The following is a 26,402-nucleotide window of genomic DNA, read 5'->3' on the forward strand; positions in this document are numbered from 1 at the left end:
TGGAAACCTGCTTCCAAGGGTCAGACTGACCGCGGGCGTCGGGAATCACACATCTTGACGGGTGACGCTCCCGCAACCCCCGGAAACCTAAGCAGTCGGAGAGCAAAGGCAGGGAAGAGAGCGAAGGACCAAGTAAGTACCCAGAGACGGTCCATCTCACACTCTCGCATCCCTATCAGCTTTCCCCCTCCCGGCAACCTCGACAGTTCAATTTACATCCTCCGTTTGGGGACCAGGAAACTGAGGGTCAGAGGTTAAGAAATACACTGAGGTTCACACAATTAATAAGTGATGACCCAGGATTGAAATCTTGGCCTCCAGATTTTCAGCTCAGGTCTTTTAAACACCGTTATGTACTATAATGGAAGGCATGAGTGGGTTGAACCAAAAGAAAGCTTCCTATGGTTTGGAGAAGCAGGATGTGGAGAACAGGCACTTGACCTTCTTGTGTGCTCACTGATAAAGGAAAAGAGACACGCCTCTCACAAGCACCGTCAAAGTGTCCAGTGATGTCGTGTACAGGACAGCATTCTGTACAGTGGGCTTACCATTCATATTCTTGTTTTCACTAAGAGATGATTTTGTTGTTAAATTATAAACCAAAGATATAAATTATAAACCCAATCAAGCAGTCATTTACACACTTCCTCCACAAACACACATACACACACACACACACACACACCTTTCTACCAAGAAATTACTCAAAATCACTACTGAGGTCTACCAGGGCAAGGAAAGTTGCCAGATGTAACAAAGTTTAAGGTAAACAATGAATAACTTTTTAGTATAAGTTTGTCCCATACGATGTTTGGAATGTGCTGCAAATATTGCATGGGACATAGTTATGCTAAAAAATTATTTGTTGTTTATCAGAAATTTCCATTTAACTGGGTGTCCTGTATTTTTTTCTGGTGACCCCATTTGAAAGCTGACTGGGGCAATCTTCAGGGTCACAAAAGCAGCTTTAGGAAGCCAGGTATGTGAAGAATAGCGACGGGGGGGGGGGGGGGGGGGCCGGGTCTCAGAATGTGGAAGGTGTACAGAAAGAGAGGTAAGAGGGCACATCAACACAGACCCTGCTGGGGGCCAGCCCAGTGCACTGTGAAACAGAGCTAGACAGAGAAATGAAGTTCTGCCCTGAAAATTAGGACTATGAAGCCCTTTCAGAGCAAGTCTTTAACATTCGACCAGCAAATATTTAGCAAAGGTGGAAAGAAATGACTTTTCTATTAGTAAACATATTATATCTCTTTATATTCCAAATAAGACATTCATTAAATGCCTTGAGCGTCATATAACATTTTACCCTGTTTGGAGTGGATGGCAATGAATTTTTTTATGAGTCTACTATCGCATGAATGGGGCTAATAATTTACATTTTGTTCATTATGTCAGGATACGGGGAAGCGGGTACTGTGTTTCTGAGTTACGTAAATATTGTATAAATATATATTCTAGATCAGCACCCCAGTCAGCTTCCTGGCAAACCCATCCCTTAATCCAAATGTGAACAGTATCTCATTACGTACAGCATAGCTTATGTTTTTGCTGGGGCAAGGTATTGAAGAACATGAACATGGCAGATTACTTGAGCTGGCTTTCCAAGTTCTTAATTGACTTGTCTCCACCCAGCTTCCTTTCTATCACCATCCCTAATTTGAAAATAAGTATTTTCAACTTCTATGCATGGAAAAATGTGAGCATATATCCCCCTCGGCCCACAAAATCATCAAAATATCAATGAGATGCCAAACCTCCCACAAATTTTGGAGATGAGGGCCAAAATTATTTTATCTGAATAGTGAAAACAAAAACAAAAACCAAATACTAATCTTTAAGGCCTTTCAGGTGCAAAAAAATAAAATCAACGTTGTTTATTAAGTATATGCTAGTCAGCAAGTGCCTCTTCATGCTTCTGTTTGACCATCTGTAAAAACAGGGCATGACAATAGCAATTCACAAGGTTTTGTCAGAATTAGAGGAATTGATCACAGAAAGCATTTAGAACCGTGCCTGGTAGAGTATAAGTGCTTAAACCAATCCACGTCATTATTATTATTATTATTGGTGTTGTGCTACGTGAAATAAGTCAGACAGAGAAAGACAAATACTGTATGACATCACTTATATGTGGACTCTAAAAAATACAACAAACCAGTGAATATAACGAAAAAAGAAGCAGGACTCACAGATATGGAGAACAAACTAGTGGTTACCAGTGGGGAGAGGGAGGGGAGGGGCAATATAGGGATGGGGGAGTGGGACATGCAAACTACTGAGTGAAAGACAGGCTACGAGGATGTATTGTTCAACACGGGGAATAGAGCCAATATCTTGTAATTACCGTAAATGGAGTGTACCCTTTAAAATTATATTAAAAAATTAAGTCAAAAAATTTTTTAAATAGAAGGCATCAGATGACATCCAAGGGAAGATATTTGTTCTAGGCTTAAGCAAAGTTCTGGTCTTCTCCCTCTTTTCCAAGCTAGTTGGGCAGATATTGAGAACCCTCCACCCCCAGAATCGCCGGTCAATTCGAGGAGAAAGTTCATGGAAGGTTCTACGAAGCAGCCCGGCATGTGACCCCACAGATCACAGGCTGCTGTGGTCAAAGTCAGCACACAGGCCGTTGGGGGTGGTTTGGAGGCACCAGCGTTTCTGAGGATCTGAACCATGAATGCTGTATTCGTTTGCTAGGGCTGTCGTAACCAAGTACCTCAGGCTGAGGGGATCGCACGGCAGAAATGTGTGGTCTTGACATTCTGGAGGTCCCTGGGGACCGGCGGTCTGTGGTCCTGGGTCGAGGACCTGGTATATTTAAGTCCTTCTCCTCCTCCACTTGCTCCCTGCTTGACGAGGCCCCAGCCCACCTCTTTGTTTGTTCATCTGTAAAATGAGAATAAGAACACTAGGCCCAGACAAAGAAAGATAAATATCATATGATATCGCTTAGATGTGGAATCTAAAAAAAAAAAGAAAAAAAGATACAAGTGAACTTATATACAAAACAGAAATAGACCCACACTTATGGTTCCCAAAGGGGGAAGGGGGGGGGAGGAATAAATTAGGAGTTTGGGATTAACATATACACACTACTATATATAAAATAGATAAACAGCAAGGACTTACTGTATAGCACAGGGAACTATACTCAATATTTTGTAATAACCTATAATGGAAAAGAATCTGAAAAAATTGATATGTGTATATATATGTATAACTGAATCACTTTGCTGTACACCTGAAACTAACACAACATTGTAAATCAACTTTACTTCAATTTTTAAAAAAACAACACACTAGGCCCTCAGTAGATCTGAGGATGATATAATCAAACTACGGTGAATGGCCTGGTTCAGTGTCTGGCACACAGCAAACACTCAAGAGATGCAGGGCCTGTCCTCACTTATAATAGGATTAAATGGATCCACGTACGGACCTGGCACACTGTAAATGCTACCTATGGCTAGCATTACTATTTATTATTGAATTTTACAAAGTAGAGTACGATTGCAACCATCAAGGAGGATTTGTGCTGAAGAGGAAGGGGTCTGAGGGTATGAAAGCTAGAGGCCAAGGTCATTTACCCGTGTTTAAATGGTGTGCTTGAACAACTTAAGATTAAGGGGAAGGGGGAGGAGGTTGGGGGAAGGATGGTGTGAGGTTGGGATTCGCAGATGCGAACTATTATATGTAGGATGGATAAACAACAAGGTCCTCCTGTAGAGCACAGGGAACTATGTTCAATATCCTGTGATAAACCCTAATGGAAAAGAATATGAAAAAGAACGTATATATATATGTATAACTGAATCACTTTGCTGTACAGCAGCAGAAATTAACACAACGTTGTAAATCAACTATACTTCAATAAAAAATATTATTTAAAAATGAAAAAAAAATCACTTATTAAGGAAAAAAAAGATTAAGGGGGAATTTTCATGAGTCTGTGCTTTAGATCCAAAACCCCACAGGAGCCAGCAGCCCACGGTCCGAAGGTTCCTGGCTTGTGACGCGTGATGACCCCAGACCCGCTGTTCACTCTTTGCAGTCCCAGGAGCTCCCCGTGCGCCCGGGCCCCCGAGTCCTGCAGCGGCCCCATCGCACCTGCCAGCGGCCGGCGGCCACCATCCGGGAGGTCAGCACGTCCCAGGAGCGTCCGATGGATGCAGACCCAGCTCGTTACCACACGCCCCTCGATGCCCTATCAGAGCGGCCGGGCTGCGCCGGGTGAGGGCGCAGTGGGGGTGGGAAGGCAGCTTCCTCACCCAGATTGGCTTTCTCGGCGCGTTCCCTGAGATATTTCAAAGATGACGACTTGGGTTCAAAAGGCAAGCAAGCCAATTCCCTTAATGCCTGGAGACACATGTATCCAGGCCTTCAGACCCACCACGAATTCCCTCGTCTGCCTTTGGCAATAAGCCCTTCTTACAAGGTCTTCACGACTTCCTAATGGTCGGAATTGATTTGCTACATTTCTCGTGTCAGAAAACACTTAAAAAATTAATCTCCAATCTTGGGCTGCTATTCATTTCAAAGCTCCTCCTCCTTTATTAAGGGCATCATTTGTTATTTCAGTCAGACACCCCCCCCCCACCTCCGTAGCCTCCCACACGCCAGAGCACAACACGATCACTGCTTTCTACACCCTCCTTGGCCCGCTGTCCTTTCTGCTTAAAGATTCGACTCCCTCATCACCCAGTGACTGCTGTCACGAAATATCTAGCTGACTCGAAGAGGTCATTTGACGATCACTAGCATTAAAAACCGGCGGGATGGGATGGGATGGGCACGTCCTCTGACGCTGTGAACCCAGGCTTCTCTGGCTTCAAGCTCACAGGTGCCCACGCGGTCCCCTCCCTCTGCCCATCACGCATCCCGCCTTGCCTCCCTCCCGTATCTGCGGTTTATCAAAGGTAGCGGGTGGTGGAGGTCATGGGAACGGGTGATGCCTCCCTGCCCTGGCCGCTCCCTTGCCTCTGCCCCCAGGAGCTCCCAGCTCAGCCCAGATCTTTCCCTGCTCTGTACCTTGTCCATCTCTTATCCCTTAATGTTAAACAGAGTACTGTGGCATCAGAAGCCCACAAACATTAGCTGAAAAATTAATTAACTGGTGCTTAATATGAGAGCAATTACTGATTTATTCATCAACATCCATGAAGAATGTCTCCTAGAATTAGAAAAGCAAACAGGTTCCCTCTCTAGTATCCTCTGGGTGATTCTGAGGCCGGGTCCGGGCTCGGGAGGAAAGAGCATTGCCGGCAATTTCCCAGGATGAACTGAGCCCAAGAGAGGGGGTTGGAGGTCAGGTGTGTCAGTCGGGGCTCCAATAGCAGGTCCAATAGGAGATGTGCATGGATGTGAGGGCAGGGGCCGGAGCGGGATTTATTTTAAGGAATTGGCTCACATGATTGGAGGGACTTGGCACATCTGAAACTTAGAGTGTTGGCTGACCATTTAGGAAGTCAGGAAAGAGCTGGTGTTACAGTCTTGAGTCTGAAATCTGCAGGGCAGCCAGGCAAGCTGGAAACTCAGGCAGGACGTCTATGTTAACAGGCTTGAGGCAGAATTCCTTCTTCCCCAGAAACCCTCAGTTTTTGCTCTTAAAGCCTTCAATTGATGGGATGCAGCCCACCCACATTAGGGAGGGTGATCTCCTTAATGTCAGCTGATCGCAGATGTGAATCACATCTACAAAATACCTTCATGGTAACATCTAGACGAGTGTTCGGCCAAACAACTAGGCACCAGAGGCCAGCCAAGTGGACACATAAAATAACCATCACAGGTACCATGACTCTTCCTTCCCTGTTTTAGAAAGGGCTGCTCATCTAATCTGCCAAAGCCTTTGGGTACACTTTGAACAAGGCTTATGCCATTAGGTTCTCAATGGGACCACTTCTTTTGGGTCTGACTTTTGTTTATTTTTTTTTATTGAAGTGTAGTTGATTTACAGTGTTGTGCTAATTTCTGCTGTGCAGCAAAGTGATTCAGTTAAACATATATATACATTCTATTTTTATATTCTTTTCCATTATGGTTTATCACAGGATATTGAATGTAGTTCCCTGTGCTCTATAGTAGGACCTTGTTGTTTATCCATTCTCTATATAATAGTTTGCAACTGCTAACCCCAAACTCCCACCCCATCCCTCCCCCAGCCCCTCTCTCACTTGGCAACCACAAGTCTGTTCTCTATGTCTGTGAGTCTGATTCTGTTTCATAGATAAGTTCATCTGTGTCTTATTTTAGATTCCACACATAAGTGGCATTGTATGATATTTGTCTTTCTCTGTCTGACTTACTTCACTTAGTACAATCATCTCTAGGTCCATCCATGGAGCTGCAAATGGCATTATTTCATTCTTTTTTATGGCTGAGTAATATTCCTAAATGGGACCACTTCTTAACAGACTGTGGAATTAATAAAGTTGATGCTTGATTGTAGAATTTTAAAACCTTGAGGAATTTAATAACTCAATCAGAAAGTCCATCCATGGAGCTGCAAATGGCATTATTTCATTCTTTTTTATGGCTGAGTAATATTCCTAAATGGGACCACTTCTTAACAGACTGTGGAATTAATAAAGTTGATGCTTGATTGTAGAATTTTAAAACCTTGAGGAATTTAATAACTCAATCGGAAAGTTGTGGGAGGGTCCAACATACGTCTAGTGAACACCTGGTTCATTCCTCTACTCCCTGGAGGTCCTGCGTTCACCATTTTTAAAGTCACAAGAGATTCCTCCCTGATGCCTGAGAAAGGGGAAGTGGGAAAGGGATGTGACGGAAAAATGGAAGGTAACATCCAATACGCCCTAATAGCTTAATACACAGGAATAAATTGGTGTTCCATTAAAAGCCAAAAGGCAACAAGCTAAATAGGCCTTCTCCTGCTTATGGCCTGTACACATGGTGATGTATAGATGCAATAAGACTTAATTGGTTTTGTTGAGACGGCACAGAAGAAAAAACTACAGATCCCAATTGCTACCCCTAATTAGAATTTCAGAGAAACTGATTACCCACTCCTCCATCGTGTTCTAATCTTCTCGATCAAATCTGTGCACCCAGCCTTCCTGGTGAGTCCTCTGATACCCCTCCCATTGGGTCTGAATGACTAGGTCACCCTTGCAGATCGCCACAGATGCTCGGCCCAGGCTGACTGGAGCTCCTGACCGCTAGCGTCCTCCAGCACTTACACATGACCTTGTGTTATTTAGGATGCCATGTGGATGTCTTGTCTCTGCATCAGAATTGCAAATGTTTAGAACAGCAGCCATATCTTACCACCCACTATTCTGGTCAACAAATGCTCCACGAATGATGCTGCTTTACACAGACGTCTGCAAAATGTTAGACACCATGATAACAACAGTGATTGTGCAGACGGCCAACAGAGCACTTCTACGTGTTACCTTATTTGATTCTCCCCACATCCCTGTAACATAAGTGACTTCATTTCTCATGTGGTCAACAGGAAACTGAATCTCTCGTGTCTTCAGTTACAGATGGTGCTGGAAAACTGCATAGCTACATGTAAAAAAATGAAATTAGAACATTCTTTAACCCCATACACACAAGTAAACTCAAAATTGATTAAAGACCTACATGTGAGACCAGACACTATAAAACTCTTGGAGGAAAACATAGGCAGAACACTCTGACATGAATCGCAGCAATACCTTTTTTGATCCATCTCCCAGAGTAATGGAAGTAAAAGCAAAAATAAACGAATGAGACCTAATTAAACTCAAAAGCTTTTGCACAGCAAAGGAAACCATAAACAAAAGGAAAAGACAACCCACAGATTGGGAGAAAATATTTGCAAATTATGTGACCGACAAGGGATTAGTCTCCAAAATTTACAAACAGCTCATGAGGCTTAATATCATCAAAACAAACAACCCAATCAAAAAATGGGCAGAAGACCTAAATAGACATTTCTCCAAAGAAGACATACAGAAGGCCAAGAGGCACATGAAAAGATGGTCAACATCGCTAATCATTAGAGAAATGCAAATCAAAACTACAATGAGGTATCACCTCACACCGGTCAGAATGACCATCATCAAAAAATCTACAAACAACAAATGCTGCAGAGGGTGTGGAGAGAAGGGAACCCTCCTACACTGTTGGTGGGAATGTAAGTTGGTACAGCCACTATGGATTACAGTATGGAGGTTCCTTAAAAAACTAAAAATAGAGCTACCATATGATCCTGCAGTCCTGTCTGCTCCTGGACATATACCCAGAGAAAAACATGGTCTGAAAGGATACATGCACCCCAGTGTTCACTGCAGCGCTGTTTACAATAACCAAGACATGGAAGCAACCTAAATGTCCATCGACAGAGGAATGGATAAAGAAGTTGTGGCACATATATACAATGGAATATTACTCAGCCATTAAAAAGAATGAAATAATGCCATTGGCGGCAACATGGATGGACCTAGAGATTGTCATACTGAGTGAAATAAGTCAGACAGAAAAATAGACATATCATATGATATCACTTATATGCAGAATCTAAAAAAAAAATAAGAATACTAATGAACTTATTTACAAAACAGAAACAGACTCGCAGACTCAGAGAACTTATGGTTACCAGGGGGAAGGGTCAGGGGGAGGGATAGTTAGAGAGTTTGGGATTGACCCAAAAAATTGTATATCACTATATTGTACACCTGTAACTTATATAATATTGTAAGTCAACTATACAGCAATAAAAAAGAAAGAAAAAAAAAAGAAGGGGAGAAGAGGGAATTCCCTGGCGGTCCAGTGGTTAGGACTCAGTGCTTTCTCTGCCATGGCCCCGGGTTCAATCCCTGGTCAGGGAACTAAGATCCCACAAGCCGCACAGCTCAGCCAAAAAAAAGAAAAAGAAAAGGAGAAGAGACGCAGGAGAAAACCATGTGAAGACAGACATCAGAGGGCAGGTGGCCATGGGGTGGCAGAGACAGAGGCTGGAGTGATGCAGCTGCGACCCAAGAAAGGCCAAGGACGATGGCCACCACCAGAAGCCAGAAGAGGGAGCCTGGCCCTGCCAACACCTTGATCTTGGACTTCCAGCCTCCAGAACTGGGAGAGAATAGATGTCTGTTCTTTTTTTTTTTTTTTTTTTTTTAATTAATTAATTTATTTATTTATTTATTTATTTTTGGCTGTGTTGGGTCTCGTTTCTGTGCGAGGGCTTTCTCTAGTTGTGGCAAGCGGGGGCCACTCTTCATCGCGGTGCGCGGGCCTCTCACTATCGTGGCCTCTCTTGTTGCGGAGCACAGGCTCCAGACGCGCAGGCTCGGTAGTTGTGGCACACGGGCCTAGTTGCTCTGCGGCATGTGGGATCTTCCCAGACCAGGGCTTGAACCCGTGTCCCCTGCATTGGCAGGCAGATTCTCAACCACTGCGCCACCAGGGAAGCCCTAGATGTCTGTTCTTTAAGCAACACAGTTTGTGATAGTTTGTGCCAGCAGCCCTGGGAGACTCATAACAGGCGCTTTGTTTTAATTTGTTTTATTTGCTTTAAACAGTAGGCAGAGGGAAAGGGGAATAAGGAAGGAGATTGAGAGTATAAGATAAAAATGAAGGATTCTTCTAGTTATTTCTATCACCTCATTCCTAGTCTCAACGGGCCGAATAAGACAGAATTGGCTGTGTTCATGGGGAATTAAAAGCCAGCAACGAGCGTCTTCCAGGAAAGTGTCCTATTTCCTTAGGCTAAGATCAAAGGAAAGAGGCCTGAAAACCCCGTCGGTGCTCCTTGAAGCGACCAACGTGACTCTTGGGAAATGGAGATTGATGTCAGCACATGTGGGATCTCGGGGCAGGGGCAGCTCTGAAGCACTTGGGCCAGGAGAGGAGGCCCTTTGTCCTTGAAGCATCAGTCCACCCTTTTAAAAAAGAAATCTATAAAAACTGATCCTTCAGCTCAGCTGTGACAGACTGCTCATCAATGCCCAACATCCACTCTCCTATTTTTTAATCATGAAACACTGAGTTTTAGCTAAGCCCACTGTCCCCCAGCCAAACGACTCCATTTACCACCATCGCTGGCAGTTGGTTATTGCCATGCAATCAAGTTCAAGAAAGTGCTGGCTGGTGCTTCCGTGAAATATCCTGAAGAGGGAGGAGTCACTCCCTTTCGAGCCACTTTCTTCATCCTGCTGGCTGGAGAGCATGTGTGTCAGCTGGCGCTCCAGCCACTACTTTGGGCTATGAGGACCAGGGCCACAGTCTAGGGACTGTAGGCCAGAATGTTTGGAGGAGCATGTCCCCGAGGCCCTCAGGGAAATCGTGATGCCAGCCATGGACAGCCTGCCTACAGGAAAAAATAAAACCTTATGTATTGAAACTACTATTGATACTGTTTTTTTTTACAAGCAGTCAAAATAAGTAGATCCTTTTATTTACACATAAAAGCCCCACTCTTACACTAGACCGATAAATATATGGAGGGGGAAAAAATAGGCTTCTACACTAAGTTGGGTTTTTTTTTAAAGATTTTTTGATGTGGACCATTTTTAAAGTCTTTATTGAATTTGTTACAGTATTGCTTCTGTTTTATGTTTTGGTGTTTTGGCCCCAAGGCATGTGGGATCTTAGCTCCCCGACCAGGGATCGAGCCCGCACCCCCTGCATTGGAAGGTGAAGTGTTAACCACTGGACCGCCAGGGAAGTCCCTACACTAAGTATTTTTAACCAACCTCCTCTACCCCTGAAATCTTGTTTGTAGATAATTAGATTCATGAAATGGGAATATTTTCTAACTTGCCTGACAGGAATCATTATTCACCCTGAAGAAGTCATAGAGCTACTACAAGAGCAGTTTAAATTCTTTCTTTCTGTTTTTTTCCCTGCTCTAATCCTTAGTACATCTTATCTTCCAATCCAATAGTAAAATTGAGCCTCTGTCTTCAGCTGACCTGGGTAGCTTCTGCTCCTAGTTCTTCATTACTGGATAACATTTTCATTTCTAAAATGATTAAAAGAATTTGATACTATTCAACTTTACCAAATTTGAAACTAGCGAATCTATGTCCTTTTATCTTCTGCAAAGGGGACAGAGGGTCCAGCATGTCCTTCCCACACAATCATTTCTCTTGTTCTTTCAGTTCTTTGGTCCCTGAGTTCAGCCTCTTCCACACATGTGCTGCTTCCGGAGAGGAACTCAATTTGCTTTCATTTTAACAGCTTCAGAGACAGAGTTCAGATGCACCGACGAAGGAAATAAATCACCATATTTAGGAACAGACTGGTAACATATGTACGGAGAAAAAGAGTTGGAGTCTGAGGAAGCCTGAAGTGAACCGGGCATTGCAACTGCCTTCTCCCAGACACAGCAGCATGAGTCACCCACCCAGGGGGACGTGTCCACCCAGGGGGACACATTCATCCCAGAGGACACATCCACCCAGGAGGACACATCCACCCAGGAGGACACATCCACCCAGGGGGACGCGTCCACCCAGGAGGACACATCCACCCAGGAGGACACATCCACCCAGGGGGACACGTCCACCCAGGGGGACACATTCACCCAGGGGGACGCATCCACCTAGGGGCACGCGTCTACCCCGGGGGAGACATCCACCCAGGAAGACACATCCACCCAGGAGGAAACATCCACCCTGGGGGACACGTCTACCCCAGAGGACAGGTCTACCCCAGAGGGTGCGTCCACCCAGGCGGACACAGGTGGCCTTTCCCAGATGGCCTTGCAGCTGGCGTTCCACATGTGACCAGGGTCTGCCCGGGCAGGAGGCAGCAATGGGAAGGAGTAGCCCCATCCTGAGAAGTCATCTTGGGCAGCACAGGGGTGCAGCCTCGTGTTTTTTTCAGGCTGTAGTGGCCACGGCAGGAGCCACGTGGTGGGCTGGGCCAGGGGCTCTGCGTTTCTGGTTGGCTTCCAGGCGTTTCTCCCGATGACTGTGCCCTGGCCCTCCTGGGCATTCTGAAGCCACCAGCACTCTTGTTCTTTTAAAATCTAACTTGGTACAGCCATTATTTTATAATAATTTTAAGTGGAGTATATGCTATAAAAATATTGAATCACTATGTTGTACACCTGAAACTAGTATTGTAAATCAATGATACTTCAATTAAAAATTAACCAATATAAATAAATAAATAATGAACTTGCATTCTGTGGTCTGTGACTAAAACCCTGATACATGGGAAAGTGGAACATTGGGATGCTGTATCCTGTATGCAAACCCCCTGCTCGTTCCCTCAGGAATTCTATACTAAACCTATGTACTATTCTTCAAGCTCTCTGCTGCTGCATATTATTTAAATTTGAAAGTATCAAGGGCAGAAGCAAGTTTTGATGCAGGTATTTCTTAAAATCCCCTCCCAACCTAACTCTGTTGAAATAACTTATCGCGTTTTCAATGTATCCTATCTGTAGGTAAACTACATGTTTTGCAAATGGAAAATGAGAATAATCGGTTCTGAAGGACAACCTCAATTTGGCCAACCTCTATTAATAGAATACACTTTGGGGGAAAAAAAAGACAACCTTGAGAAAGCAAAAGATAGATAAAATGTTGTTTGAATTGATCAATAGTTTATAAAAGCTCGAGCATGAAATCTGTGGACACGGTTGTTCTTACAATCCTGTGCTTGCTTTATTTCAAGGAGAGACTCCCTTTGGAAGGGACACCCACAGTCTATGCCCACTGGGTGCCCTGCCAACTATGCTGAGCATATTCATGACACATTTTTGCAAATTTTTTAGTTCTTCACTTTCTTACTTGTCTGACACAAACAATAAGTTTAAGCTGGATAATCAGTTTGTGCTTGACCAGAAGGAAAAGGAGATTAGGTGGAGAAGCAAACTGGTCCATCAGTAGGAGTGTCCTTGTTCTGTCCCAGGGCTGAGCCACAAGCCACAAGTCTGCCCACCACGCTCAAGCCTCCCCCTAAACCCTGAACTCAAGGGACACCGCACAGCAACGCGCAGGCGGGAAAAGCAGAAGGCCCTTCCAGGCAGCCCTGCGGCTGCTCTAATTTACTATTCAAGTGTAAAAGTTTAATGGATGCCCTTAAGAAATCAAAATGTGTTTTCTGGCACATAATTGTTTCTTTTCTCCTCTGCTTTACAAGAAGACTCATGAATCAATAAATACCACGCCCGGCCCCCCGTGGCAGATCCACCCCTGCGCTATCTCACCACCTGCGCCTCCGGGAGGGACACAGGCTTGTAAAGAGAGGCATCCTTACGAAGGACTGGGAGGAAGTCGGGTCACTGAGCATTGTGTACCTGCTCTAGGCATCGATCAAACCTCTCCCATTAGCAGAAACACCTGCTCAACCAAAAAGAGCAACATTCTCCCAGCATCAAGACAACTCCTTAAAAGATAACGTTCCTCCTTGATCGCGTAAGGGTCACGTGACCCACCGCCATGGCACTTAGATCTGGATTATGCAAGCTGTCAATAATATATCATTTAATGTACAGCGCTGTCTCCAAAAAAAACTTATATAACTGGGCCTTGACTTCTAAAGGGCAGAACAGTTCTCAGAGCTTTCTGAGATGCTCTTCCCGGGTTATAAGCCTGAAATTTGGCTCAAATAAAATTTTCCAATTCTTTCTTAGATCGACTGATTGATTTTTCATCGACAAGCATCAGCCCAGGAAGCCAAACCACACGTGCAGCAGCCAGCCCAGGACAGCCAGGACTCTACCAATAACGGACAGCTTCCCTAATTTCTGCCCGCACTTCCAACTCAGGACCAACTGGGGAAAACCTAAGATGCTCCCCTAACCAATCACGTGGGGAAGTGAGCCACCCTAGGTCCCCCGCGCCCATAGCCTCCACCAGGGCGCCCCGGAGCCCCCTTCCCCTGGATGGACCCCTGCGCTCCACCAGCGCTAAGTAAGCAGCCTCTTACTTACGTGGTTCATTTATTTCCATACAACAAAGTTGTATCTTCTTTACCACCAATTATTTTCCCCACAACTAAAAGGAAAGCCGTTTTCATCTTTAATTTTCCTCTACGTTCTGCAGAAGAGGTGCTGCCATGAAGTAAAACAGCCTGAGGGCAGGGCAGGGGGGCAATCAGAGTCCCCCCTGGATAATGAAAGGGAAGAGCCTACGCGATGGAAGGTTGATCACACCCTCCCAAGTTCTGAGTCAAGAAAACATCTGAAAGTAAATGACCTTTAGAAACTCTTTGCCCTAACCACAAATAGGATGCCCACTAAAACTATTAAAATGAATAAAAATTTTCCTCTTTAAGAATATCCACACACACCCCCCCCGAAAAAAAAAGAATATTCTCCAAAGCACACAATTGTGACTGGAGATTAAAGTAAAGAAAACTGGGGGTTCTCACTCAAGAACAAAAGATGTCAGCACAACATCATATCGTTCTTATTTTTATCATACTCGTTAAAAGGAATTTGTTTTCCCTAAAAAATAAAAATTGTTGTCCCAGTGACCACCACACTATCAATCCCCCACACACACACCCCCCCCCCCCAGTTAGCACCATAGGAACCCCTGGCATCTCTCAATCTTTTCCTGTCGGGGATTTTGTTCATATTTGAACTCAAACTCCAATGGATAGAAATTATGTCCTTACAGAAAAACTGCATAAATGCAGCCTGAAGACTGTAACACACCGAACCCGTGCATCATCTCAGATGATGAATAAGAGCGTAAGAAATGAAAAATTATGGAAAGAAATGCCAAACAGCCCATTTTCTTAATTACAATCTTTCTGCAAAATACCAAAATACTTTCTGTAACTTCAATTTTCCTTAATTTCTTTTTTATCACCAATGACCATCAGAAGCACAATGATCATTTCTCTTCAGTTCACAGTAAAATAAAAGTAATTATTCCAAAGTAAAAACAAAAAAATCCTTTTTAGAAACCTCTATTTCCCTCACTTAGTCTACCAAGAGCAAGATGAGAGAGGGCCCTCCACCGACAACCCGATCCGAAGGCGGCACTTCCTGGGGGATCCCGGTAGGACGGATTCCCCAAACTCTGTCCTCTGGACCACTGGTGCCGACATGTGTTACCACTTCGGGGGCCAAGGTGTAGACACGGAACGCAGCGCGCTACATTGTGCTCAGAAGGACACGACGCATCCCAGCATATCAAAAGCTCTCGTCGACTGAGTAAAGAAAGATGCTTTCTAAAAAAAAAGAAAAAAGAAATGTGCTTTCTTTAACACAAGGTTTCCCAAATATATCTGAGCTTGGAACTTGTTTTTCATCTCTCTGCTGTAACAAGCACATCCAGAAGCAATTGTCTGGTATTGAGCCACAGTTCACTTGTGAGCAGGCCTGAGTAATTTTTGTTGGTCTCCGTGGGGTCTCTGGTCAATCCTGTGTGATCCAGCAGGCGTGACTCTGTGCGGTGGACACAGCCTGGAATTCTGCTCACCATCAGTCACTTCTCATCCCACGTCGTCAAGAGGACCTGGTCATGGGGAGGGCGGGGAGAGGTGAACTGCTGGGTCTAAAGGTCTGTAACTCCTGTTATCCCCACAAATCCATCTCTGATGTTGGGGGAAAGAACACCAAGTCCCTTTCCCATTCTATTCACACCGGCAACAAGCATCGCCCTTGAATAAGCAGAAGTCCAGTATTTACAGCCCCAAGGCTTTCTAGAGCAGTCCACTGGAATGGTAGAGTTTAAGATTTAAGAAAAAATATATATACGCCCAAAAATGTATATCTCTTTGTGTGAATGTATCAGTGATTTTTTTTAAGAAAAAACAAAATCCTGAAAAACTATCCCCAGGTGTGGGTTTTTTTTTTTTAAACCATCACTTTTGTTATTTATTTATTTATTTATTTATTTATTTTTGGCTGTGTTGGGTCTTCGTTTCTGTGCGAGGGCCCTCTCCAGTTGCGGCAAGTGGGGGCCACTCTTCATCGTGGTGCGCAGGCCTCTCATTATCGCGGCCTCTCCCGTTGCGGAGCACAGGCTCCAGACGCGCAGGCTCAGCAATTGTGGCTCATGGGCCCAGCTGCTCTGCGGCATATGGGATCTTCCCAGACCAGGGCTCGAACCCGTGTCCCCTGCATTAGCAGGCAGACTCTCAACCACTGCGCCACCAGGTAAGCCCTCCCAGGTGTGGATTTTAAGCCCTATCGACATCATCATTCCGTTTTCATGTAGCTGATTTCCTAATGTGACATTGTGAAACCAGGCGCCTACTTTACTATGTCATGAATATAACAACTTCTCAGGGCACTGGCACGACAAACTTAGTACACATATTATTATGAGTGGTTTAGTGATCACCACCAAATTGCAGAGGATGGCTTCCTCCTTGGAAGGGACACTGTCCATAAAGGCTCGGCACAAGTGCTGTCAGCTCTTTAAAAGTTACTCAACTGTAAATCAACCCGGACATGAGCGGCATATCACCAGTAAAAAGTTCATAATGCTATTCATCTTTGCCAGTAGGGGACATTTAAGTTACATATACTATTATAATAACGTTCTTAAACTCTAATTCAGACCACTGTAATGATATCACACAATAATGTTTTGATTACCTATAACGTTTAATTTATCATAGACTAAGAGCTAATGAATAAATGTTAAAACATACTAATTCAGCTCAAGAAAATGACTGCATAATCAGAAATGCAAGTTCAGTATACCATCCTAATTAAGATGAGTCACGCCGGTGGAAAATACCAGTCATTTGTACCTTTATAGCTCACAAACTTATTTCTCTTGATAGCTTGTTTCTAATGACTATTTAGAGCACTTTTTCTACACTGTGCTGTATCATAAGTCCTTCTGTAATAGCTCTCAAATACCACTGATCATGGACAAATCATAGGAGCTCTTTTTCTACAAAAGAAACAAAGCACAGAGCTAAGAAGAGTGAAAAACACCTACTACTTCTAAATTCAGCAGGAGCAATTGTCTTTCAGTTTTAAAACTGAAAACTAACTGCATCCGCTGGCCGTATATTCTATTATACTAAAACCCCGAAAACCCATTCCCCACCTTCATCTGAAGATCGCAGGAGCTGGCTGCTCTGATTCCTTCTGCCCACTGTTCTACAGGGTAAGTCTCGAGAACTTTCTGCCGGTCTTCCCTGGCTGCCTCTGCCAGACCGTCTGGTCTCACGAGACAACTTTCCCAAGAGAACACCCCAGAGCAGCCCTCACGTCTGGCTGACTCCCCTCTTTCCTTCCACATCCGCTCAGTCTCCAGAGGAAAAGCTACAGCTCTTGGCTGAAACTCCCAGGCATGGCTGCCCCAACCTGATCATCCACTCTGATGCTGAAAATTGTCTTACGCGCCTGAGGACCTTGTTCTCCAGAGAAAGACCGAGGTCTGCACCCGGCCCCACCTTGCATGCCTCTACTCCATCCTACCGGGCCTGTGTGTCAGTGAGGCGTTTAATTGCCATGTCAGCCCCTCCTGGCTGCTTCCCCACACCTCCACCCGGCCGGCGTCTCTCGTGGTCTCAGCTGAGCGTCACTTGCTCGGGAAGCTGCGACACCACCCCTCTGCTCACCCACATCCTCACCCAGGGCCCCTGTGGTATGTCTTAGCGCACCCCACACTTCTTTCTCTCGTGGCCCTCTCACAGTCTGTGATAATCTGTGATTATCTGCTTAACGCACAGCTCTCCCACTGGAAAGGAAACTCCACCTCAGACTGGCACATCCTGGGGCTCACAGGCGCTTAGCAAACGTGCGTTGACAGAACGGGGACTTAGCACAGTACCCAGAACCCAGCAAGCACTTGACAAATGATGGCTTTTCCCAGTTTAAAAAAACAAAAACCGGAGGCAACCGCACAAACCCAGAGGGTGTGGTTCTATAGACTACAGTCTGAGAGGTGCAGTGGGAGCTGGACCACAGCCTCCTGTGGTTTCCTTGACAATGTCCCCATCCCCCCCTAGCTCATCTTTCCAGGAACTCTCGTCATCGGAGTTGTCCAGTAAGGTGGGATCCTGCGGCCACTGGCTCCCCTGGAGCACATAACCCCCATCAGTAGGTGAGCAGGAGAAAGAAATGAACTGATATTAACAAGGACCAGCAACAAGCCGACAGCGATGCCAGAGTCTGGAGGCAGGTTTTCAGCTGGCCCGTTCTCTGCGCAGTCGCCAAGTTCAGCCACACTGCCGTGAAAAGGGACACCAAGAGCACCCCTCAGAACTCCTTCTCATCTGGTCACCAGGGCCAAACTAGCTATAAGCACGAGGAGAGACTACTCAGGCCAAAGTGTGTCTGATGGGAAACAATTAAAAATTTATCTGCAGTAAGTGCTAGTGCAGCCATGAGTGACTTAAATGAGGCTCTGATCAATTACTACAGCTGATCTGACCCCTTAATATTGAAAATATAGCCAATGCTGTATCATTTAGATTTTATTGGCCATCATAAACTCTTGGGTTTGTAATTATTAATTTTTAACAATGTATAGCTATATTCCTCTTTTATCAATCAAAAAACTTTGAAATTCTTAGTAGCAAATACTATTAACTTATATATATATGATTGTACACACACACACATAACCAGAAGTAATCTGTAGCATCCCAAGCTAAAAACAAGAGGGTAAAACCTGAGAAATCCATCTTCAGAGAATAAACAGCTGCTTACTTTTGAGACATAATACAGGGTAGAAAGAACTAATATTTTAACATGAGAAAAATCCTTCCATACCAATATCAAACGATAGGTCTTTTCCTCCTTTTAAACAAGATTTATTTCCATCCGACCAAGCGAAATTGATGTAATTGCCAGTTAGAACCCCACACAATTATTTTGCCAATCAATTTATATTTCTATTTAACAAGCGTGACAGTTACTTTTAAAAGAAACATTATGAAATAGTCTTCAATCAGGTAAAGAATTATTTAACAGATAAATATTCTTAATGGCGCTCTCTTGCGGTTTGAAATAAGCTACACGCTTGATTAACCTCACAAGCCTGTTCAGCACAACCGTACTTTTTCCAAATGAGATAAAATGCAGGGATCATAAAAAATGAATTCATCACAGAACCGTCGGTACTTCAGTCACAAAAGAGCTCGTTAGGCGTATTAGTTAAGTTGGAGAATGAACTGGCCATCGCTACCATAAAATATACTTACGTCTTCAAGATTCCCGCGGGGTCATTTCTTCCACTGGGCTCTCCCGCTGACCACACTGCAGATGGTGACACAGTGGAGGGAGGTCCTCTCACACACGTGTGCTACAGCATCGCACACCCACCTGTCAGGTATACGGAACACCTACTGGAGTCATGGCTTAAGAGCCAGATTTTTTTTCAGAAACCTACTAAGTTCTTAACAGCTTTACTGAGATATAATTAACATGCTACAGAATTCACCTACTTAGTGTGTATAATTCAATGGCTTTTAGTGTAGTCCCAGAGCTGTGCAATCCTCCCTAGGATCAACTTTGGACACTTTACTCATCCCAGAAAGAAACCCTATACCTACTGGTAGGTACATTTCCTCCTAACCTTCCCCACCCCCCAACCCTCTCCCAGGCGACCACTGATCTATTTGATGTAAGAGCTAGATTGGGGGGGAGGATGTTGTGTACAATTTTATGTTTTATCTTTTTAAAAAATTTTTATTGGAGTAGAGTTGATTTACAATGTTGTGTTAGTTTCAGGTGCACAGCAAAGTGATTGTTATACATATACACATATCCACTCTTTTTTAGATTCTATTCCCATATAGGTCATTACAGAGTACTGAATAGAGTTCCCTGTGCTATACAGCAGGTTCTTATTAGTTATTTATTTTATATATAGTAGTGTGTATATGTCAAACCTAATCTTTCAATTTATCCCTCCCCCCCTTCCCCCATAAGTTTGTTTTCTACATCTGTGACTCTATTTCCATTTTGTAAATAGGTTCATTTGTACCATTTTTTTAGATTCCACATATAAGCGATATCATATGATATTTGTCTTTCTCTTTCTGACTTACATCACTTAGTATGATAATCTCTAGGTCCATCCACGTCGCTGCAAATGGCATTATTTCATTCTTTTTTATGGCAGAGTAATATTTCATTTTATATATGTACCACATCTTCTTTATCCATTCAAGAGATAAATGTTATATTGTTAAAAGTCTTAAAGTCATGATGGGTAACACCCCAGACACCCGAAACCCAGCTTTCATCCAAGGTTACCCAAACACACAACACTTCTCACTATACAGCATACCCAGCCTGGAAAAACCAGGGATGGAGTCTTCATGTGATTAGAAATTTAATTCAATATTTAATGGGCACCCACCACGTGCCGGGCATTGCAAAGGTCCTGGGGGCACAAAAATCAGTCCCGTTTTCCAGAACCTCTGTCAGGTGAGGGACAGAGGGCATAGCTGGTGCATGGGTAAGAAGAGGCTGACTCGGTGGGGAAGGTCAAAGAAGGCTTCACACATCGGTGATGCTGGAGCCGAGGGCGAGAGCCCTCAGGGAAAGAAACCCCTTCTGGGGCTGATCCCTTCAGGATGCTGTGCGCCAACCTCCCCTTGAAATAACACCGTGATACCAAAGAGGAACTTTCAAATCCCAGTGTGTTCAACGAAAGCATGTCTGTGGAACACGCATAACCAAGACTGAGGCATCCTCACAGTGGCCATACAGCGGCAGCTCCCAGCACAGAGCCAGGTGTAGTGTGTGTCTGTTAATCCCAAACTCCTAATTTATCCCTCCCCACCCTTTCCCCTTTGGTAATTATAAACTTGTTTTCTGTCTGTGAGTCTATTTTGTAAATAAGTTCATTTGTATCATATTTTTAGTTTCCGCATATAAGTGATATCATGCGATATTTGTCTTTCTCTGGCTTACCTTAGTATGATAATCTCTAGATCCATCCATGTTGCTGCAAATGGCATGATTTCAGTGAATGCAAACTTTAGATCAAATAATGACTTCTCTGCTTCCTAACCGTGTGGTCTCGAGCACGTGATTAAATCTCTTTGAGCCACAGTTTCCAACCTGGAAAATGGGGGGGATAATAGTAATGCCAACTTCACAGGCTGCTCAGATTAAATAAGGTCACGTGCAGTCAGCACTTGGCACAGTTCCCCACACACTCTGTGCTCAGCTCGGGGCCACTACCCACGCAGACTCGGGACTTCGGCGACTGGGTCACAATCCCGCTCTCACCTCTGAGGCCCCGCCCCACCTGGGTGACACCGGCGCGCACCAATCTACCCAACACGCTCATGTCAAAATCCCCTCATCTCTTCCATTCCCAGTGACCTCTACACGATGACCACTCACTTCGGTGGTCCTGTTCTCACTGGGAAGTGCTCCACCTCTGAAATCCGAAACACTAACATCTGCCCTATGAGCCCACCCTCCTGACCTTGAAACTCAGGACCTTCAATCCTCCCTTCCCTTTACTCCCCACCTACCCGGACTTCATAGACTTCAAGGACAGAGAACCCCCAGGACACCTGCCCTGTCGCCACACTTGCCCGGCAAAACCCCACTCCCAAGGAAGCCAACTTGCTGCCTTCCTCCCTCTTCCATCCGGGCTACATGGAAGTTCCACTGAAGGGCGTCCCCAGCCCTGTGGATTTGTTCCACTAGAAGGATCTGGTGCATCCTGGGCTTCTCCTCCCCTCAACTCTGGACCACATCATCTCCCACCTCTGCAAGGACCTCGATCAAGGAGTTACCTACCCCTTGCCCCATTGGTATCTTTTTTTTTTTTTTGGCTGCATTGGGTCTTCGCTGCTGCGCGTGGTCTTTCTCTAGTTGTGGCGAGCGGGGGTTGCTCTTCGTTGCTGTGCGCGGGCTTCTCATTGTGGTGGCTTCTCTTGTTGTGGAGCACAGGCTCTAGAGTGCAGGCTTCAGTAGTTGTGGCACATGGGCTCAGTAGTTGTGGCACACGGGCTCAGTAGTTGTGGCACACGGGCTCAGTAGTTGTGGCTCACGGGCTCTAGAGCGCAGGCTCAGTAGCTGTGGCACACGGGCTCAGCTGCTCCGCGGCATGTGGGATCTTCCCGGACCAGGGCTCGAACCCGTGTCCCCTGCATTGGCAGGCGGATTCGTAACCACTGCGCCAGCAGGGAAGCCTCCCCACTGGTATCTTGAACTTCCCTCTCCTGTGTTCTTCCCCTACCCCTCACACATTTAGGAAAAATATCATAAGCCTCATGTTCTTTGATCCAGTCTTGGCTAGAAGATTAGTAAAAGCAGACGTGGAAGCCCTCAGGAGGAGGAGATGAAGCCCCCCCGTGCGAACACTGAGAGGCGGTTCCCACAGGCGGGCTGCAAAGAGCCACCCCGAGCCGGCCACCGCGTCTCGTTAGGAAGGGAGCGCTGGCAGATGCTCACACACCAGTTAGCCAGGTCTTCCTTAAGTAAAGCGTGCCTGTAATATTCTTATCATCATAAAGTCATGTTTACATCTGTCAAATGGGGTGAAGCGACTTCTTGTCGTATCTACAGGTTTAACAGTTGTAAAAACTACTGACTTATAACTTTAGAATGTTTTGTGAAAGTGTGCATTGGTTGAAATTTTTTATAGAAAACTGTTCGCTGAGAGTTATAAGGCATTTATAAGGCATCACAGAAGGTTGATTTTACCCAACAACTCCATTAATACTTAACTCATTGCTACATTATGATCTAGTGCTAATTCAATCTGAAGAAGAGGTATGTGTAGATTTTCTTAAAATTACTAACAACTCTAAGCATTCTTCCTCCTTATAGAATGACCAATGCACATTGCAGAATCACATGCCATTTCTACATCATACAGTATCTGGCAGGTTTATTGAAAAAACAAAAAAATTATGATCACTCCAATCTACTAACAGCAATGGGGCCACTGCAATTCTCAGCTAGATGAGGAAACAGAAGAGAAACCATCTGCATAAGGAACAGCCAGAATTTAGATTCAGATCTTTCAGATTCAAAAGCCCTTCCTCTGCTCACCAGGGTTTTCAGCCCCAGCTACAGATGGGCATCACCTACCACGCTTAAAAACAGAAAGTGAAAAATGAATGCCTTCCTTGTTCCCTCCCACTCCCCCCATCCTGATGCATGTGGTCTGGGAGGGGTCTCAGCCAGAGTTGAGGGCCCCTCATCACACCAGTCACGTTCTCATGTATGACTCTGTCCCACCAATGTTATGTTAAAACAAAATGCTGGGGCTTCCCTGGTGGCGCAGTGGTTGAGAATCTGCCTGCCAATGCAGGGGACACGGGTTCGAGCCCTGGTCTGGGAAGATCCCACATGCCACGGAGCAACTGGGCCCATGAGCCACAATTACTGAGCCTGCGCGTCTGGAGCCTGTGCTCTGCGACAGGAGAGGCTGCGACAGTGAGAGGCCCGCGCACCGCGATGAAGAGTGGCCCCCGCTTGCCACAACTAGAGAAAGCCCTCGCACAGAAACGAAGACCCAACACAGCCATAAATTAAATAAATAAATAAAATTAAAAAAAAAAAAAGCTCTGATGAAGATTCTGTAAGATGAGAAACAAAAGTACAGTCTCAAAGATAATCTTGTCCCGAACAAGGGCAACGGGAGCTTTACAAGTTCTGTGGTTGAAGGACGGGTTACATTAGTTCTAGTTTAGCCAATGTGGGTGATACTGGGCTCCTGACACAGGGTCATTTGAGGGACAGCTAAAACAGGAAGTGGGCACGACCCCTCTGAAGCCCGGGGCCGGCACTGACACACAGGAGCGCATTGCTCTAGGAGTCTGGGGGAAATGCACCTGCCAGCAAAGCACCCGGCCAATCAAAGCAAGGGGGGGACCAAGCAGAGGCAGAAACGGTGCGTTCTCTGTGAGAAGCGCAGAGACAGTGAGGCTGGGGAGGCAAAGGGCCCCAGTGGGAAGATACCCACCGAGGCGGGAGACAGGAGGGGCCCCGAAGGTCCCACGGTTCCTGAACAGAAGAGGAAGGCGGCGGAAGCGGTGTTCGGGGAGGTGACTCCTGCCAACATGTAGGGTGCACGGGGCGCCTGCACGAGAGCTGGAGAGTTGTGACACAGCGGCTGGAAGACCAGGAGAAAGCAACCCAGCCCCGGGGTCCTGAGCAGAGCAGACCCCAGCGGGGCTCCAAAGCAGAGTTTGGACAAAGGAAGAACCAAGTGGCCTGAGACTCTCCACCGAGGAGCTGGAGGGCCTGGGGTCACTGACCAACAGGACCAAGTGGCAGGGACCGCCTACGGCCCGGGAAAACCAATTTTACCACACTGGGCGGAAGGATTCCTTTACTAGCCCAAACTTCTTAACCTTAAAGAGTAAAACCAAATGTTTCTTTACAAAGGCAAATTTTCAGAGAATAAAACATACTTCATGACCTAGAAGAAATACAATAACAGTTTAAAAAGTAACCTAAGTATTATAGGAAGAATGGGGTAAAACCAAATCCCCTAATTTAGCAAATCACCTTTCAAGCCAACAATCCACTCAGCAGATGTCAGAGTAGCTACTCAAAGCTTAAAGCCATGAATTCTGAATTCCCAGGAAGGGGCAGTGGGAACCACGAGGCGCGTCCCTCCACCCGGTCCCCCACGCTCACAGGCCCATCCACCCCACTTCTGACGGCCAAGTGGTCACTGCAAGACAGGCAATCCACATCACTTTAGGAAACCTCCTCCCCAAAACTTGGTGTTAATCATCAAAGCCTCCACAGACGTGAAACAAATTTCAGTATTCTTTGAAAGAAGTTCAGGCACAAAGGGGAAAACCAAAACACCACTACAGCACAAGAGATCTTTATAAAGAGTCTAACTGCTTTTATTACAATGGTGCAAGGTAGTATTTCATCCAACACTCACCAGCAGCAAACCGGCATCTTCTATAAAACAGTTCCAGAAAGTTCAAACAAGAAAATGAAAAGATACGTTGTCTGTAATAATTCTCATACAACACAGCTTAGTGTTTAAACTTCACATCGCTCCAATAAAGTGTAACCATTTTCTAGCAAACATGTGGCCAAAAAAGTTTGCTCTGCTTTATTTTGTCTGCCTACAAACACATCAGAACATGCCTCACAATTAAAAACGTGTTATGACAACACTCCATGACACCGACATCTACTCGTGCTCGGGATCAGCCAGTTGTACCAAATACCGTAAAATACAAAATGACAGGAAATGTAAACATCAATTTGTATTTCAAGTTTATAACGTTTTATTTACAAAAATAGTCTGGGAGGAAAAGGGTTGAGAGCCCCATACTCTGCCCTGGGTGGGGAGCTATTTTGCGCCGTGTTCTAGGGTTTTCCGTAACAAATCTGAGAGTCGCAGCTGAATTCCTCCGGAATTGGGTCTGTGGATGCGAAGCTCGGGTGGAGAGGAGAGCGGGGGTGGGGGTGGGGGGGGGAGGCGGCGGGGGGAGGCCGGGCGCAGAGATGGCTTTGCGGGGCTCCCCGGCACCACGGCACGCGCACTATGTACAGGAGCCGGTCTCCTCCGGGTCTGAAGGACACTTGCGCACCGCCGCGACACCACTGGAAGGGTGGTGTCAAAGCCGCCACTACGACATGACTCCGAAGACGGGGTTGTGGCGGCAGATGGTGGGGCCGTACTCCTCGTAGTCCTTCTTGGTGTGACAGACCTGGAAGAACTCGGGCTGCACGAGGCAACCAGCAGACGGAGCATGAACACTCCAGCAGAGAAACAAAGCTAAGTACACGGCCCAGCAAGTGAGAAACTCTCCTCGCCCCGAACCTCCATCCTCCCCCCGTGACCTCTGTCACGGATTCTGACCTCTTCAAACTGGGACCTTATTTCATTTTTTCAAAACTGATTCAGCTTCTATTTAGGAACAACTATGTGCTTGCCCTACATCAGCAGTTCGTTAGCTGGTCCCAAATTTGAGGCAAGAAAGTAGTAATTGCTCGGAAAAGTCACTGGAACGAGTGATTAACGCAAGATGTTTTAGGTAATTTTTGGATTCTCTTATCCATATTATCTGTACCCCTAATTGGCAAGGATGCTTACGAATTAGCTGTGCAGTTTAAATGGTCATTAAAGTTATTTCTTCTATCTCAGAATTAAACGTGCGGCTGTTTAGAGCCACACACAATTAGAACACGCATAATTTAACCTCCAAAAGACAGCATTTATTCAAACTCAGCAGAGAACACAGAGGTGAGAAGACAGCACAGTCTAGAAAAGGACTTACAGTTGAGGCCAGCATGGAGCCTCCGAACCACACCGCGTAGCGCTGCATATGATGCGTTATCACCTGGACCTCCACGGGCTTGGGCTGGAAGGGGAAGTGATGCGTGCTGACTCACCGGTGCAGACGCCCACACCCTGACGCCTTCCACCTACGCGGCTGCACTCTGAGAGCCTCCTCCCGTCCCGCAGGCCCTGCCGGCAGGTTCAAGCGCCTCCGAGCAGAGGCGAGCCAGAGCAGCCGCACTCCGCCCCGAAAGGAAGGTTCTCAGCCGCTCCTGCTGC

The 26,402-nt window shown here is 45.5% G+C and overlaps 1 protein-coding gene across 16 annotated transcripts in view; it reads right to left on the reverse strand.

Annotated features, from left to right (window-relative positions):
• ACTR3B (actin related protein 3B) overlaps nt 1-26,402 on the reverse strand; it is a 93,454-nt gene that overhangs the window by 5,536 nt on the left and 61,516 nt on the right. For 7 of the 16 annotated variants that reach the window (XM_036863156.1, XM_036863150.1, XM_036863148.1 and 4 more), the window contains 2 exons: nt 26,122-26,205; nt 24,706-25,602 (listed from right to left, as the gene is read on the reverse strand). In XM_036863156.1, the coding sequence (XP_036719051.1) occupies nt 25,471-25,602; nt 26,122-26,205 (216 nt within the window). In that variant the 3' untranslated portion in view covers nt 24,706-25,470. Of the gene's footprint in view, nt 1-1,848; nt 1,931-2,183; nt 2,966-7,028; nt 7,250-7,421; nt 7,537-18,785; nt 19,214-24,705; nt 25,603-26,121; nt 26,206-26,402 lie in introns of those variants that run through there. The other 9 variants (XR_005021182.1, XR_005021180.1, XR_005021181.1 and 6 more) reach the window with 9 other exon arrangements.

The sequence above is a fragment of the Balaenoptera musculus genome, chromosome 9 (genome assembly GCF_009873245.2).
Source record: "Balaenoptera musculus isolate JJ_BM4_2016_0621 chromosome 9, mBalMus1.pri.v3, whole genome shotgun sequence".
Taxonomy (NCBI): Eukaryota; Metazoa; Chordata; class Mammalia; order Artiodactyla; family Balaenopteridae; genus Balaenoptera; species Balaenoptera musculus.